General features: G+C 45.3%; 1 protein-coding gene across 4 annotated transcripts in view; it reads left to right on the top strand.

The window, feature by feature from the left end:
* Positions 1-891: 891 nt before the first annotated feature.
* The window catches only part of atp6v0a1a (ATPase H+ transporting V0 subunit a1a), a 19,551-nt gene continuing 2,063 nt past the window's right edge, over positions 892-18,379 (top strand). The window contains exons 1-21 of one of the 4 annotated variants that reach the window (XM_030339254.1): positions 892-1,013; positions 2,158-2,321; positions 2,917-2,995; positions 3,187-3,284; positions 3,391-3,519; positions 4,607-4,689; positions 5,333-5,459; positions 5,780-5,862; positions 5,955-6,048; positions 9,117-9,329; positions 10,049-10,199; positions 10,839-10,978; positions 11,497-11,663; positions 11,770-11,860; positions 12,083-12,201; positions 12,463-12,676; positions 13,248-13,355; positions 13,965-14,072; positions 15,036-15,053; positions 15,760-15,877; positions 16,835-17,006. In XM_030339254.1, the coding sequence (XP_030195114.1) occupies positions 2,205-2,321; positions 2,917-2,995; positions 3,187-3,284; positions 3,391-3,519; positions 4,607-4,689; positions 5,333-5,459; positions 5,780-5,862; positions 5,955-6,048; positions 9,117-9,329; positions 10,049-10,199; positions 10,839-10,978; positions 11,497-11,663; positions 11,770-11,860; positions 12,083-12,201; positions 12,463-12,676; positions 13,248-13,355; positions 13,965-14,072; positions 15,036-15,053; positions 15,760-15,877; positions 16,835-17,006 (2,429 nt within the window). In that variant the 5' untranslated portion in view covers positions 892-1,013; positions 2,158-2,204. Of the gene's footprint in view, positions 1,014-2,157; positions 2,322-2,916; positions 2,996-3,186; positions 3,285-3,390; positions 3,520-4,591; positions 4,690-5,332; positions 5,460-5,779; positions 5,863-5,954; positions 6,049-9,116; positions 9,330-10,048; positions 10,200-10,838; positions 10,979-11,496; positions 11,664-11,769; positions 11,861-12,082; positions 12,202-12,462; positions 12,677-13,247; positions 13,356-13,964; positions 14,073-15,035; positions 15,054-15,759; positions 15,878-16,834; positions 17,007-18,379 lie in introns of all 4 variants that reach the window. The other 3 variants (XM_030339253.1, XM_030339256.1, XM_030339255.1) reach the window with 3 other exon arrangements.

Here is an 18,379-nt window from a genome sequence, read left to right as displayed (position 1 = left end):
CCGCAAGTACCAGTCCATGCACATTGGTGGTCACTTGCTGGAAAAACCTGTTGGTCTCCATCAAATGAAAGAGATGGCCGGGACACATGGTACAAACACTTATACACACATGGGCATGCAAAAACAGACACACACATACACATGCATGTGCACGCATATGTGCAAATACACACACACACACACACACGCACGCACGCACGCACGCACACGCACGCACGCACGCACGCACGCACGCACACACACACACACACACACACACACACACACACACACACACACACACACACACACACACACACACACACACACACACACACAGGTAAGCTCCATGGATCTCCAGCAGATGGCCTACTTTTCAATGTTACTATTTACTAGTAAATAACTTGGAAAACGATGTACTAATTCCAAGGCGTTACAAATATGACTACATTCACAATAGGCTGCATCCGAAAGGGGTAACATTAATATTTTTGAATACTTCCTTAAAACTCAAGAGTCGACTTTTAAAAAATGAAAAAACAAAATGTACAAAAAAATGTGCATTGTTCAGTTTGGATTTTGGCACGCAATATCTGCTTACCTGAAATTAATTATGCATCAACAAAATGTAGTCATCATTTGTAACTCAAAACATGCTAGCCACAAGACGGAGACTTCACTGAAGTGGAGCAGGTCTGGTCAGATATAGAATACAAAATAGCTAGCTCCTTTCGAAAGACTCTTGCTGATTTAAGTTTCCTAATTTATTTGCTGATGTTTTAGGGATAACTAAAAGCTTTGGAAGGAAGCATTTGTATAAATGATAAAGCCGAAATGTAAAATATTGATAGATAAAAAAGGAGCTTGACAAAATACGCATGGAGAACTACAACTATGGCGCGGCTGCCCCCGCCGCTTCTCTTCCGGTTCACCTGCTTGAGAGCTAGCTTAGGCAGTCACTAGTGTTGCGGTGGTCAGCTGAGGAGCGAAAGACGTCAACAGCACTAAACAATCTTAAGGATATCTACAGAACTGTGAGTGAATCGAAGTACAGTTTTATTTATTTGGGCAGGCACGTACTGCTTATTTGCTTTCGCGTGTAAAGAGACGTGACATTCGTATATTTCTCAACAGGTGGTCCCTCATTAGGAGTTAGATTGGCCATTTACGTAGCCTCAAAATCACTTATCTACGTTATTACTTATACACCGCGATACTGTCAAATAATTATCACCGACCAGCTAAAACAGTCGCATACTAGTAATGATAACAAGGAAGTTCTCTATTTGATTAACTTGTTGGTTCGGAAACAAATAGGAAACGCACCATTTATTTCATGTTATGAATGCAGAGCTGACATCTTATCTTTGACAGGTAAAGCTACACCTACAACAACAAGTCGTTTATTTTCTACTTAATCGATTTTACTTTGTGTCGGATTCAGTACATCTCCTGTAGGCTAAACTTTTCTACTTAAGTTGTATATCTACTTTATTAATCATCAAAAAAACTTGTTCACGAAGACGTGTATATTAACCGGATTCCGTGTCGGACGGTCTAATAGAATGTGAGATAAACCCTTAACGCTGGTCACGTGTTGCTTTATAATCCATGATGAGCCTAGGGTGCTTGTTTTACAGTAGGTGTTATGGAGTTCGTCTCGATCCTACCCAAAGCCAACCTTGTCTAATTCATGTTACAGGCCAATTCATTCACGAATTTCCACGTTTGCTTCGACCTCTGTTCTTTGTAAATAATTCAGTTTTATGCCAACTCTGTTCTTTGTAAATAATTCAGTTTTAAGCATTAACGGTGCAGCCAGCAAGTCAAAATAAGTTGGACCAGACTTTTAATTTATTTATCTTCACGATTACATTTAGTTAACATCTCCGAGAACTTCATTAGAGAAAGCTCAACTTGTCAACTTTTCACAATAGTGCTAAAACGATCATATGACTGAGGCTGACCCCTTCATTAGAGGTACTGGCCCACATAATTAGCAGTCAAGTGTGGAATGCGTTATATTCCCACCTGCTTCAACCAGTAATTCATATACCGCCACCGGAAGCCTTTTTAGCTTTTGTTTTGTGTTGTGTTAATGTCAAAATGAGGCCTAATATATCTTGCAAGTCATGCCTTTTTTCATGTTTTGACTCATTGTCTTTTTTAATTATTTAGTCTGCTTATCTTCTGGCTTGAGTTTGCCGTTGGAGATCTCCGCCATCATGGGGGACCTCTTTAGAAGTGAAGAGATGACCCTGGCGCAGCTCTTCCTCCAGTCAGAGGCTGCCTACTGCTGTGTTAGTGAACTCGGAGAGATTGGGATGGTGCAATTTCGGGATGTGAGTCAACGCCTGTATCATCCGTCTGCTGTCGTCATCGCGACCCACAACCTTAGAAAATATAAACTGCTTCTAAGTTATTTTGTTGGTTATGGAGAATTGAGTTTGTCACTGTTTGCTATTTGAGAATTGTCATGCCTGAGAAATGAATATGGCTGTTGTGCAGTGGAAAACGTGCTTTGCTATCACATCAGTGGCATTCTGGGAGCTAAGCGCATACCTTCTACATCGTGTTCATCATGTGTTCTCACAGCTGAGCCCTCAGTCCGTGCATGTGGACGTTCCTTCAGGATTGCCCTAAGGAAGCCATTGTGTGCGAAATATGTAACATATATAGGGATTCAAAAGGGTCATTATGTTGCTTTCAGATAATGTGGATTCATAGACATCTGCTAAATATTTGTCATTTTTTGACTGTGAAGCTTGGACATAATGAAAACAGCCGGTAAAGCACATAGCCTCTTATTACTACAAATAGGTTGATTCTCTCCTTGTATTTGTCTTCAGGTTTCATCAGCATAAATTAGGCATGTTTACGAAACGCTATGTCTATGTACTTTTTAACATGTATGTTAACTTCCACTCTGGCCCCCAGCTCAACCCAGATGTCAATGTGTTCCAACGCAAGTTTGTCAACGAAGTGCGACGTTGTGAGGAAATGGATCGCAAGCTGAGTAAGTCAACCATGACCCAATCAAGTCCCAACACCTAAAACCTATTTAGTCATAAAGTGTCTCCCTGTTATTTCCCCATACACATGCTGGTCACTGGCCTGGCACGCAACGAATGCCAAATAACGTGTTACAATAAAAACTGCAATATTAGGTGGGCGCAATTAATGGTTTCCTCTCCTTCCTCAAAACAGGATTTGTGGAAAAGGAGATAAAGAGGGCCCACATCGGCGTCATCGACACAGGGGAGAATCCGGAGGTGCCCTTCCCGAGGGACATGATAGACCTGGAGGTGACGGCTCTCGACCGGCCACTGCAGCAACCAGACATGACAAGGCACATCTTACAGCCCCTCTGACAGCGTCTATCCCCTCCTCCCCTCCTCCCCGTCCCCACAGGCCACGTTTGAGAAACTAGAGAACGAGTTGAAGGAGATCAACACTAACCAGGAAGCACTGAAGAAGAACTTCCTGGAACTGACGGAGCTCAAGCACATCCTGCGACGCACTCAGCAGTTTTTCGATGAGGTTGGCAACTCCTTCCTTAATCGCACTGAACGCAAACACTGCCCTTTCTCTGACTTGTATTGTGGGGAATATAATGATAATCTGCGTTATTAATAATGTATAAAAATATTAATAATAATACTACTAGTAATAATAATAATAATGTACTATTCTAAATATTCCTAATGATGTGTAATGTACTATTCTAAGGGTCCCCTTCCCCTTCCCCTTGCTCTGCCTATAGACTGAGCTTAAAGAACACCCACTGTTAATGTGATCTCGCATAGCCTTAAGCTCATTCGGTCCAGCTAGTCCTGTCATGTGATTTGAAGCCCACCTACTCTTATCCATTCATCCATTCACGTCATGTGACAACAAATACAGATACCATTTGCTTCTCAGAGCCACATTCCATAACTAACTAACTACTGTACCATATAGCCATAATTTTACACCTCCGTGTTCCAGCCCACTGCGTTCGAAAGTAGTCCTCTGTTGAACCCCAGTTAGCCTTCTTATATTCTTTCTGTTTTTACAAGCAGTTTAAACATGTCATTGTGGTAAATGATTTAACCTCAACATGTCGCTTTGTCAGTCATTACATTTAAACTGGTTGAATCAGTACCTGAAAGCAAAAATGGCGCCACGCTTTCCTAACTATAATTGATTTTGCCCGTTCCTTTCTCACAACCATTTTCTCCTGCTTCCAAGGTGTCAAGTTTTTCTCTGCGGCTTACATCTGTGGAAGAGATCCCATGAGTGGACACGCTCCATCGTTCTCTTGTGGTCCAATAGTTTGTTCCTAGATTTACACTTTTCTGTTAACCTGTAGCTTGAGCCAAGATGTACACACCTCAGACTTTCACAAGTTTTTTTTGACCAGATATGCCTTGCGATGTGCAAGATTCTGTGCAAGACATGACTTGGCATCATCTTGTGTGATCTTCCCTTGACCATGCTCATATTGAACCTCCCCTGAATGCTTGTGTATCAGGCAGAACAACTGCACAGTGAAAGGATGCTGTGGAACTAGTGTTGCATAGTAGTAATTACTGTAATAGTATTACTATACCATTGTCACTAATGGGCACAGGGTTTCCATCTGCAGATGGAGGACCCCAGTCTACTGGAGGAGTCGAACATACCCCTGGAGCCCACTGAGGCTAACCGCGGAGTACCTCTCAGACTAGGGTACGGTTCCCATCATGGTCTTCCATGATCATGGCGGGATTATGTATTTATTTTTATTTCCCTTGGGCCATCCTTCTCTATGACTGTATACCAGCCAATCAGGAGTCTAGCTTGGTGCTGCTTGGCTTGGTTAAGCCACTATTATTGGTTTAGGTAAATGGCACAGAATAAGTGCTGTTTCTAGTATTACATGTTATGTTAATTTTTGTTAGATAATAATACTGTCTACGTAAATACACATACACTGTCTTATTAACTGTGCTTTGTGAATTGTCCACCTTTAATCATAGCCTACTTTGTGTAAGGGACTACTAGCTATTTGACAGATCCCTTCCAGTTTATTTGTGGACAAAACGATCGTCATCAGGTTGTGTGTGTATTTTGAATGATTATGAGATCAGACATATATCACCTTCGTTATAAAATTAAATAAAAAACGCCCCAAACCAGAGGTGGTAACTGGTTGTTGTTAGCTACATAATGGTAGCTCGGGCCCTTAGACAGATCCCAACACGGCTTATAAATGAAATAATTCATGATTTTTTTTGACCACAGTATTTAACCAGTCTCTAAAACATAAGATATTGCACCTTTTTATTTTACAGATTTAGCATCTATTTTCTTTGTTGTTCGCCTGTCACAGGTTTGTCGCCGGAGTCATCGGAAGGGAGCGCATTCCTACATTTGAGCGGATGCTGTGGCGAGTTTGCCGTGGCAACGTGTTCCTGAAGCAGGCCGACATCGAAGATCCACTGGAAGACCCTGCTTCGGTGGGTGCCCTTTGAGACTAGGCTGGCCCGGCTTCCAGGAGATGTATCGATTTACCATCATCAGTATCACCTCAAATCCAACCACCAATACCACAATAACATGCATGAGATCAGATACATTTTATTAATCCCAGGTTGGAAAGGTGAGTGGCACAGCTGAAGTAAAGCACAGCAGTAAGATTTCGATTTTCAAATATGGTCAAATGTGCAAAATGTGTATCTTATGTAACCGCTTTTGCCTCATCAGCTTGAAATTAGGGTCAAGTGAATTCACATTCCAACTAAACCCAATCAATCCTAACCGTGGACCAATTCCACAGGGTGACCAGGTGTACAAGTCGGTGTTCATCATCTTCTTCCAGGGTGACCAGCTGAAGAATCGCGTCAGGAAGATATGCGAGGGGTAAGGGATGTTCCTCTCATTGGACGTCACAGGCTTCACTATCCCATCCCTCTTCATTGCTGTGCCTGTGTTTGCGGTTGTTTTTAATCCAGGTTCCGGGCTTCCTTATACCCATGTCCCGAGACGCCACAGGAGAGAAAGGAGATGGCGGCAGGAGTGAACGCTCGCATTGACGACCTCCAGATGGTATGAGGGACGATTGATGGAGGGATGGATGGATATATCGATGTTTTGTTTACCTCCTAAGTATAAGTATGGTATTAAGATATACCTAAGTATGGTATTTCTAAGTGTTTCATTCACAGACTTGAGGGTCTGTACACACCCCCTCCCGCCCCCCAAAAACGCTCATACCCAGTCACGCATACCAATCAATAAACTGTCATCATTTAAGTGGACGTAAGCTCTTAAATTTGCAAATCTGTAATACAGTTGCATGCAGTTTCCAGAGAGTTCCGCACAGTTCACAGAGTTTGCAATCTAGGTCAGAGTTAATGTATAAATATTGGAAGCAACTAAGCCTGTGTCTTAAAACTGGTGGTCAAAATCTGGTACCTGATCTATGCGTTTCCCCCTGGCTATAGTACAGAAGGGAAGCCCCCAGGCAAGGCACATTTGAACTGCCCTTACAGCTTGCCTGGTTGACACAATCGTCAGTGTTTGAATGCACTTGTGCTATGAGTGCTGGTATTTAATAAATCCAAATGTGGGTTTTTGTACTTCATACATCTAAGTTAATATTGGTACATCTATTTGCTGCTTTAAACCAGCAGTGATAGTTTCACATCTGCTCTTTCTAACCTTCACACGCACACAGTTAAGTGTGACTTTGATCATTAAAGGAAAGTGTCTAGAGATGCATATTAGGGTGCATGCAAAGACACGAGCCATGGTAACGACGTGAGCAACACGCCATGGCAACATGGCGACGTGTGCCTGGGAGGATAGTGTCCAATAATATTATCACCACCTCGCTGTCTGCATTTGGCTATGCCGGGACATTTGCCCCCTAGAGTCGTTGGTTGGTGTTGTGTTACAACTGAAAACGTGTGTGTGTGTGTGTGTGTGTGTGTGTGTGTGTGTGTGTGTGTGTGTGTGTGTGTGTGTGTGTGTGTGTGTGTGTGTGTGTGTGTGTGTGTGTGTGTGTGTGTGTGTGTGTGTGTGTGTGTGAGAAATACAACAGTATATCAAAAATCCAATGACAACAGAATAAAGTGACTTGCATAAATAATGGGAAACTCTAAAAAGGATAGGACTCCCTGCACTAAAGATCCTTTGAGGGTATGCACTCAAGTAATCTCTGAGGAGTTGATGCTTCAACTCTGCTCTCTACATTGTACACTGTAGTGGCATCGCAACGTAAACACCCCCTCTTCTAGAGGGCCCAGCCGGCTCTGCCTAACAGCAGCAGAGTGCCTTTTTATTTTATTTTCATGTTAATAAGATAATAATGCGTAGGATGCTGTATCCGATTGTTTTTTCTGATAACAGATTTGGCTCTTTGAATGGGACTTTTTGAATGTTTTATTTAACATGATTTAGTATTTTACATGATGGTAGCTAGCTACCAGACAATAGACACTGCCAGAGCCTAGAGCCCTCCGTCCAACAGAGAGTGTACGAGGCAGTCAACGGACAAAGCAGCCGCTGGTCCTCACTAATCTCTGCTAAGCGCCACGGCTTTGCTTGGCACTCTTGTCAGACGGCAGATTTGGGGAACAATGTACATCTCAGTCGGCATTGTGTTTCATCAAGACTTGTATTTGCGTCTTGTCAGTCCTCCAAAAACACAGCATGGGAGTGTGCTGACAAAAGCCTGTGGACCTTGGCGTCCAGTTACCGAACACAAAGCAACGATAGCTTTGGCTGCGGACAACGGTCCCCGTGGGGTTGTTGGCGCGTTTGTTTTAATTGCTCCCTCTCCGCCGGATGGGTGAAAGAAGACAGAAGAAGGAACACGTGCGAGGGCAGGCATTGTATGGCCCTTGTATGGCTCGGAAAACAAGCGCACCCTTTCTCTTAATTTCCCAGATTGGAGTGGATCAGCTGCCTGTGGGCATGGAGGTTTAGATCATGTTCCAGACACTCCTGCTCACTCCCTTGCTGTTAACATACACACTCGCACACAGGCATGCAGACCTAGCATAGCTCCAAAGCCACCGCCGCACTCAGCCGGTGGGCTAAACTCCCCAGAGCAGGCCAAAGTCCCCGAGCAGGCTGACACATGCCTATGGTACTTGGCTTTATGCGAGTGGGTCACGTGTAGGCTCGGTTTTTAGGATGATGTCTTGTGGTGCATTTGAGTGTCTCTCTCTCTCACACACACACACACACACACACACACACACACACACACACACACACACACACACACACACACACACACACACACCCTTTCACTCTTTATGGTTGTGTTTGGGATACCCCCTAACCCGCGTGGGACAGAAGGGCTGCATTTCCTTTCGTCCCGTCATGGTCTCAAGTTGTTGTTTGCTTGGCTGTTGTCATGGCGTCACTATGTGGACACATGTGGCCTATATGCAAGCCAGTCGTATGTAAAGGTTCATCCGTGTTACTCATAGCAGTGGATCCAGCCAGCTAGGGGATGGGTGGTCCGGGTCAGAGATGAAGCATCTGAGCTATGTGCTGATCATGGGACTCTCATGGGAAGGAGGGAGCCCAGAAGGATGTGGTGGATTATTTCCCAAGTGTCTTTATACATTTATTCCATTGACAACATATTTATAGACGTAAGTCAGCACTACAGTCACTCTGCTTAAATGCAATGCAATATGTAAGCGTAATACAAATCGTACCGCTCTGCGCTCTGCGCAAGATACTGATACACAAGACTGACAGGTCCAGATTCCTTAGGTCACATGATGTCTTTCTCAGAGAATTTAAGCACATGTTAGTGTATGCTTTTTTTGACGCACAGGTCTTTAATGACATGCGGTAGGAATTAGGCCTCTTGCTCTAAGAGGCCTACACTATGGGTTCAAACCCAGTAACCGTTGGGACTTGACTAGACTTCCCAACTACCTTGGGTATTTGCCCCAAATGTAGTAGCATGGCTATAATCCCTTTTTATTTTTGATGAATGAATGAATAATATCTTTGCAAAGAAACGAATTAATCTGACTCCAACGATAGCCGCATTAGCTGCTAACATGCTAAACCGTGGCCTTCGCTGCACCCATCCATCCATATGTCGTCCATCCATCGGTTAACCTCCTCTCTCCCTGCCCCAAAAGGTGCTGAACCAGACGGAGGACCACCGGCAGCGGGTGCTGCAGGCGGCCGCCAAGTCGGTCCGCGTGTGGTTCATCAAGGTGCGGAAGATGAAGGCCATCTACCACACGCTCAACCTGTGCAACATCGACGTCACCCAGAAGTGTCTGATCGCCGAGGTGTGGTGCCCCATCTCAGACCTGGACTCCATCCAGTTCGCCCTGCGGAGGGGAACGGTACGGAACACACACACACACACACACACACACACACACACACACACACACACACACACACACACACACACACACACACACACACACACACACACACACACACACACACACACACACACACACACACACACACACACACACAGACTCGCTGGCTCACTCACTCACTCACTCACTCACTCACTCACTCACTCACTCACTCACTCACTCACTCACTCACTCACTCACTCTTCATTCATCCATCTTAACGGGGTTTGGATGATTTAATAGAAGGTCTTTGGAATACTGCATTTCACTCGTCGTTTTAATGAATGTTTATCGCTGCCCTTTGCTGAGCAAAGTTCCCTGCTTTGAGAGTGGACACAGAAGAGTGTTTATTTAGTTGATATTGAGTTGGCTGGAAACGCCAGCTTTCCTTGTGTATACTATGGTGTGGGTGGTACTTGTTGCTAAGTGAGGGAAGAAACCAAAGCCATTTGCAACTGTTCCCCAACATTTACATTTTTTAAGTGTTATTTACATATCCAGTCGTAATACAATATTGAACATAATGTTATATGCAAAACAAGCATTGTGTGTAGGTCCTGTTTGTTCAGCTTTGAGTGAATTTGCTCAAAGTTTATGTGGATCAAACTAATTTTAATTAAGACATATAACCTGAAAAAATAGAACCTGTTACATATATGACCTGATTCCCCCCCCCCTCCTCTTTTGATTGACAGGAGAAGAGCGGCTCCACCGTCCCCTCCATCCTCAACAGGATGCAGACCAAGCAGACCCCTCCCACCTACAACAAGACCAACAAGTTCACCTCGGGCTTCCAGAACATCGTGGACGCCTACGGGGTCGGCAACTACCGCGAGATGAACCCAGGTGTGTGTCTGAACTGACCCGCTCTCTCCTAGCCCAGCCCATCCCCAACGTCTCGGGTGTCACCCGAGCCCCGTGGCCCATAATGACTCGGGCCTGTTTGCTCAGCTGTCCCCGAGATAGGACAAACAATCCCTCCGCCCCACCTCTCTTTACTCAGCCATCCATTCATCCATCCATTCATCCACCCACCCCCGCATCACGGCCCCTGTGACCTATGTACGTGTGTCTCCGTGTGGTTCTGTGGGCACGTTCATTATGAGTGATTTGTCATTTGTGGGGGGGACATACAGTCATGAACTAAAGATATCCATGCGTCTATCAATTATCGATTATAATGTAAGATAGAGAAAAGGGAAGTACCAGTATCAGTCAGATACAGTAGCCCGGGTAAACCTCGGCCAACAGCCTAATGATCCGCACTTTGAAATAATTGCCATACATGGATATCGAATGTGAAACACCGTCCTTTTTGCATTGCGATTATGCATTTTCAATCATAATCGCATATCCTGCACATTCCACTACGAGTGCATGTGTGTGTATCGTGCGTTGCTGTGATCCATGCGTGGGGTTTCACCGGCCGACCTCCTTCTCCTCCACTCCACCCCCTGGGCTGCGTCCCCCCCCCCCCCCCCACAGCGCCCTACACCATCATCACCTTCCCCTTCCTCTTCGCCGTCATGTTCGGGGACATGGGCCACGGGGCGCTCATGACCTGCGCCGCCCTCTACCTGGTGTTGAGGGAGAGCCGGCTGGCCGCCCAGAAGAACGACAACGAGGTAGACGAGAGCACCACACACGCACACACGTACGCACTAACGGATATTGTGCCCATGTGGGACAGAAGGACTGCATTTCCTTTCCACCCCTCGTGTTCTCAAGAGGTTGTTTGCTTGGCTGTTGTCATGGCCCTCACTATGAGGACCCATGTGGTCTATGTTAAGGCCAGCTGTATGTATAGGTTTACTCACTCACTCACTCACTCACTCACTCACTCGCTCACGCTCCCTCCCTCTCACACCGCCCCCCCCCCTCCACACCTCTTCCTCACAGCCATCTCCCTAGACCAGATAGGTATGGGGAACACGCCCACGAGGATTCTAGCTGTCTTGGTTCAGTCATTTAGATGGCCTGGTTCATAGGTTCTTGTATATTGATGTGGTCATCGCTATTGACATGATGATGATTCCAATGAAATCATCCATCATCGTCTATCTTTGTTTATTCCCTCTCTGCCCATATATTACCCCTTCTTATCCTGCGTCCCTCTGTCCGTCCGTCCGTGTGTCTCTGCCAGATGTTCTGCATGGTGTTTGCGGGCCGCTACATCATCCTCTTGATGGGCCTGTTCTCCATCTATACGGGCATCATCTACAACGACTGCTTCTCCAAGTCCCTCAACGTCTTCGGCTCGGGCTGGAGCGTCAGGCCCATGTTCGACGCCCGAGTAGGCGGCAACTGGACGTACGTGTCCAAAAAAGCCACAACCTACTTCTCTCTTCTGGTAGTAGATTCTATTGAAACTGGTGCACTGTTTTTATTGTGTTCTTTTTCTACTTCCTTATTTCAGGTTTGAAGTGCTCGAGGAAAATAAGCTTCTGCAGCTGGACCCGGTTGTGGAGGGGGTGTTTAAGGGACCCTACCCCTTAGGAATTGACCCAGTAATTACACGTTTTTTTATGCATGTAATATTTGTGTCAATATTGCTCCTAGCGTGCTTGCTTTCAAGGCGGTTGTGTAATGATGATTGGCTAGGTGTATGAGATGTGTGTTGTCATCCGATTGGCTTTGTTGTAGAGCTGTTACCTGCTCGCTAAACCATCGGTGTAAACAATTTCAATGCACGGCCATAATGTCACACCAGTGCGTTTTGTCGCCCACAGATCTGGAACATCGCCGCCAACAAGCTGACCTTCCTGAACTCCTTCAAGATGAAGATGTCTGTGATCCTGGGAGTCATCCACATGCTGTTCGGAATCATTCTCAGCCTCTTCAACCACCTGTGAGCCCCCAATCGCCCCATCAATCGATCCATTAATTCAGTTGCTCGTTAATTCGCTCAATTACTCACAATTGAATTACTTAACACACTAATCCTTGTATTCACTCATTCATTCACTAATGTTCTCATTCTTGCATCCAAGTATTCACTCATTCATTCATTCATTCATTCATTTATTGACGCCGATGAAGACGGACAACTTGGGTACGGGATCTGACTCTCAACCCATTGTCACTGTAACCGTCTCCCATGATCCTCCAGGTACTTCAATAAGCCCCTGAACATCTACTTTGGCTTCATCCCGGAGATCGTCTTCATGGTCAGCCTGTTTGGCTACCTGGTGCTGCTCGTGTTCTACAAGTGGCTGGCTTATGACGCAAGCAACTCCCGTACCGCGCCCAGCATCCTCATCGCCTTCATCAACATGTTCCTGTTCAGCTACAGCGACGGCAGCGCCCAGCTGTACACCGGCCAGGTAACCTCTGAGCACCTTGTCTTCCAACTCCTGTCAGCCCGTCTCATGGGATCGGTCTCCTGTTCTCTACTGTGTGATTAGTTTCAGTATTCTTTCCGGAGGTATGCGCACCCCTAGGGGTACTTTGAGGTATTGCATTGAGTACGGGGGAAAATGTCTTTAAATAGATCTGTCATTTTTGTTGTTCTGATTTGACGATGACATTTTTTAAAATTATTTCACCTTGCTAAAATGTGTTGAATCCGATACCATATGAGTACATTCCGACAGTGCTAAAAAATCCCTAAATCAAGCACAAGCCTTTTTTAGAAAAACTAAACATATTTGTGCCACCCATCGTAATGTTCATGATTACACCAAATATTACTAATCTGATTCATATTCATTTTTTCCTTCGTCCAAAATGTTTTAAAAAATATATCTTAAGATAGATCCTACATATATCACCATTTGAAAAAAGTTGGAACTATTAGCTAGAAGCTACAAGACGCTTTACTAGATGGTTTATCCTTGGACAGAGCGACCCACTGACTGCTGCTTGTCTGTGTGTTGGTTCTCTTCTGACCAGTAGCAGGCGCTCCAGTCGTTCCTGGTGGTCATCGCGCTGATGTGCGTCCCCTGCATGCTGGTGGTGAAGCCCCTGATCCTGCGGAGGCAGTACCTGTGGAGGAAAAACCTGGTATGGAGACATGACCTCTGTCCCCCCCCCCCAGGGCCTCAGAACATGTTGTTACTCATGGGGGGATTGTGTTGTCCCTGGAAGAACTTTGAGGTTACATATGCCCATCATTCATACCCTAAACCCTAGGTGATACACTGTGTTTGCTCCTCATTTCCTGTCTGGGATTATTATAGTAGATCTTGCGTCTTTCTCTTAGTGTATCAACTTCCTCTCCCACCCACCCGCTGTGGGTTGGGCTTCATACACCAAAGAAGAGATGGACATCATCCACATATGCTTTTAATTGCCAAAAGTTTTTTTTGGTTGACCTTGTTGGATTTGTGACAACAGACACTATTGTTCATGTGTGGTCTCCGGGAAACTGTGTTGTTAAATAACTACATCATTCATGCATAAAACCCCAGTTTACCCATTTAGTTTTCCCCTCATTTCCGTATTTGGATAAACAAATGACATCTTAGTGGTTGACTGTGAACGCTCTCCATCTCTCGGGGTAAGAGAGACATCCTTTCCCACATGCTCCCCCTAAATCGCTAAACGTTGTGTTTTGTTTGTCTCGCTCCACCTTGTTTGGATCCGTGACGTGGCATTCCCGGGGACCCGCAGGGAACCCAGAACTTCGGGGGGATCCGGGTGGGCAACGGGCCCACGGAGGACGAGGCCGGGATCATCGAGCACGACCAGCTGGCCCTGAACACGGAGGAGGAGCCCGAGGTAAGGCGACCCTCTCCCCCGGCAGCCACACGACCAAAGCCCAGCCAGACGCCTGCCAGTGGCGACGTCGGAGACCTAGGAAGGCAGAGCACAACAGAAATGGCTAGGTAGAAATAGTGGAATAGAATAGATACGCCGATGTAGAATCGGCGAGATAGAATAGAGACGCCAATGTTTAAAGGGTGAGATGTACTAGAATCGTCCACTTAGAAATAGTGTGGCTCATAGAATCTGCAATAGAAATTGTGGAATAGAATAGACCCGACAACATAGAATCATTACAGGGAATACAAACACCATTGTAGAAATAGTATGACTGAGTCTATTCTGGAATAGAATAGAAACGTCAATGTAGAAATATTGGACTAGAATCTCAGACATAGTGAAGTAGAAAGGAAATGCCCAAGTAGAAGTGATGGACTTTAACATGAGACCATGGGGCACGAAGAAGTAGCCGCAGAGGTCTAGATAGAGTGTCTCTTAGTAATGTAGTCCTCCATCACAAAGGCCTCCCTCTGGTGTCCAATTCCCACCACGGTGAGGAGGACAAACGATGTAAATTATGGATGCTGTCGACGGGTCGAAAACCAGCCAATCCAACTCCCTTACTCGCCATTCTTATAGGTTTCCGGTGACGAGATCAAAAAAGAAAATGGGGAGATATGTATTTTTTCCCCAACATAGTTTTTGCTGATGTAAACATTCCACACAATAGCCTTACGATTCTTTAGATTTTTTTTTAATTCAATTTAGTTTAACCGTGTCTTCAATCATCCAGAAGTGACCTCTCACCTTCATCCTTACACCCAGCTCCTTGACATTCCTAAGGTTTCCTTAACTCTGTGTGTGTTTTGTGTGTGGATACACGTTTTCGTATCCTCTTGCCTGTCTGTCTGTGTGTGTTTGTTAGTGTGCGTGTGTTGTGATTAACCATTCCTGACCATTTTGTTACTTGCTTTCAAGGCTCGTGTGGAGGAAGAGGTAGGACAACGACTCATCCAAAAAAAACAAAAACAGCAACCCCACAACAACCCCCCTTCCCCCCTCACCGTGTGTGTTGAGTGCATGTCCCAAGCATGTCTATCATTCCATCTGCTTCCAACAGATACCTGCTCCCTTTAGTCGAATGCCCCTTGGCTGTACTGGTGTGTGCTTCGGTGTGTGATTGGTGTGTTTTCTAGTGGCTTCTGTGTTAGTGGTGTACAGGATATTCCTTTTGTAGCCACACCCGGGCTGGCAGTGTGTCTGTTCCTGTCTGTTCCTGTCCGCTCCATCCGCTAAGAATAGTGCTTCCGTAGACGCCTCCGTATTAGAGCCAAGCGCCAATCCAATGTCTTGCATGCCAACCCTGGCACGGGCAGACGATTTGTATGGGTTCAAAGTTCAAAGGGATGATTATTGATGTAGAGCCTTAGACTCTGAGTTATAGTAGGAGTAGTCGGAAGGGGGGGACCTACTGATCTAACCCCATCCCTCCCTCCCTTCCCCCCCTCGTCAACTGTCTCAATGACCTATGACCTCTGTAATCCAAATCTTCCAAAAAAAATAATTTATATAAAACGGGCGTAATCAGCCCATGTTCTCTTCTGGATCCTCCATGCCATTGTTGTTGCTCTAGTATCTCCAACACGATGGTGGATTGATTTTTTTTTCTTTCCTGTTGTTCTGTTTCCTCTCCTCCCCGCAGTTTAACTTTGGGGACGTGGCAGTGATCCAGGCCATCCACACCATAGAGTATTGCCTGGGCTGCATCTCCAACACGGCCTCCTACCTGCGCCTGTGGGCTCTGAGTCTGGCACACGCACGTACGTTCCGCACGCGCCCCTTCTCTCACGCATCACCAGCTTTTTCGACACGCACAGAGGCAACAGGGTGTTGACATGAAGGCGACAGGAAGTCAGCCGATCTCACTGAGAGATTGCGGAGGCGGGTAAACACAGCATGTGGAAAAAAACCTTTGAGATAAGGTTGTGCTATCCGCACAACAGTTGTGGCCGAACCAATATGTGACATCTGGCACTTTCAGGTTGCCGCCGCCAAGGGCTACTGTTTAATCCTAGTGTATTCAATTTAATTGAATTGAACAAACACGAGAGTTAACCTGTAATTAATGAATTAAATTCATCAAACAGACAAGTTGTCAACACTTCCTGTGGCGAAACCTGGTGATACGCCTATAAACGCCACAAACACACCCAGAGCCTGTCTGTGTCATCAGCCAGAACTCGTAACCTGAAATGTGTCTCTCAGACCATGTGTTATCCCCCTGGTATGGCTGGTACTTCCAGTCATATATTAATATTATAATTATTATGTCAGCAACAAACCGGAGCGACTTTACCGACGCATTTAATGGTGCCTTTCAGTGGGAAAACCTTTTTACGGAACACTCTTCAAGGCAATTGCATCATCATTCCCATCATCATACCTGTCGCATACCACCCCTGATCACCTATGAGGGGCGTGGATATTTCGGTATCCGGCATTTGATTAGATTTTGATTCTCGCTGTCGCGATTCGAATCCAAATCGATTCCCAATTCAAAGTAGATCCTCGATCCTTTACATTGGCCGGCTCGTTTCAGGATCTACTCCAATGCACTACGAAAGGCTGTGTAGCCAACTAGGGCATTGCGATTATGTCGTTTTTTAAATGTGCAATTGTATATGGAAAATCAACTTTTCCATTAGTATTTCTGACTCTGCCGTCACTCATGTCATCTCCTGTCTTCTTCCATCCAACCCCCCCTCCCCCCCCTGTAGAGCTGTCGGAGGTCCTTTGGACCATGGTGCTGAAGTTCGGCCTCAGCTCCGCCAGCTTCGGTGGCGCCCCCCTGCTCTTCATCCTCTTCGCGGCCTTCGCCGTGCTGACCGTGTGCATCTTGCTCGTCATGGAGGGCCTCTCCGCCTTCCTCCACGCACTACGACTGCACTGGTGAGAAAGCCCTGTCTGACTCAAGTCTCTCGCCCCCTTGTGGGGGCAGCCTTCTGTCAGGTTTTCCCCCTGAACAACATGCTTATCTCAATTTGCTTATCGGCTCTTTATTACTCGAGTTGGCCATTGTTTCTTTTATTCAAAACCCATTTATAGCATTTTATTGATGATTACCTTGTCTGGAGCCGTATCCCTTGCTCCTTACTTTATCTGCTTATATTTTCATATAGTGCATGATTGTTTCGCCTATACGTAGAAAAATAATGAGAGCTATCTCACTTTCAAGGGGTGAGACAAATCACATGCAACTATAAAGAAAGGTTCCAGACCCCTTTTGAAATCCCATCCCAACATTATCCACTGTGGAAAGATGTGTTCTGAATGGCTATCGGCTAGGGGAAACGAGACAAACCCTTGTCTCTAGCTCCCCCTCTAGGGGAGGGACTCTTAGGGCTCATTCAGACCAAATCATTAGGCATTAGCGCAAACTTAAAGGACAACTCTGTGACGATCAGCCTCTCTTCCATCATCAGAGTAGCTCACTAAACAACGGAATGCTACAATGCTAACATTACATGGTTAACGAGGTTCTTTTCCCCGCTGGCGTCTTCCGGCCTCACCTGATTGGCCACCGCAACATGACCTTGGGTTGCGATTAGGGCTGCTCGATTATGGAAAAAATCATAATCATTATTATTTTGGTCAATGTTGAAATCACGATTATTTAAATGATTATTTTTGAGTTTGAAAATATGATGTATTTATTCAGCATGTCCCTCCCAAAAACACTGAGTAACTGAGAACTTTGAAATTTTGCCTTAAAAAAATACACTAAATGGTCAAAAAGAAAATGTTCAAATCTAAACTAATGTACAGAATCCGATATGTATCCAGCTTTTCTCGAAAACTCGATTATATTAGTTTTATTATTGTTTTACGCTAGAAATCGAGATCGAACCCTAGTTGCGATCCTCCAAAAGTTCCTTATTTTTTCCCAACCCCATGCGGACCCCACCGCCACGGCATAAACGCACTACCCCCTGTCGAATGACCGGTTGAACTGGAGTTTGATTAGGTCTGAACAAGCCCATGGGACTAGATTGGACTGACAGGGGCCTGTCTTTTTCCTGGCCTGGGGTCTGGAATATTCTGCTGATCTATGCTGCCGGTACTTTGGTTTTTAATTAAATGGGTTAATGATACATTGCGGCTTGTCACGGCATGCTCGTGGCACTGGGTTTAATATCTCAGCCGCTCAGCTTGTATTAACCCTGTTAAATATTACACACTCGGCTCATTATGTTTTCTGTTATGATTATTACGATTGGATTTCTGAAATTGTTTATTAGTTTGTGTATCACCACGATACTTGA

The sequence above is a fragment of the Gadus morhua genome, chromosome 2, assembly GCF_902167405.1.
Source record: "Gadus morhua chromosome 2, gadMor3.0, whole genome shotgun sequence".
NCBI classification, from domain to species: Eukaryota; Metazoa; Chordata; class Actinopteri; order Gadiformes; family Gadidae; genus Gadus; species Gadus morhua.
Note: the sequence above shows the minus strand (reverse complement) of the source record. Positions and strands in the feature narration are given on the sequence as shown.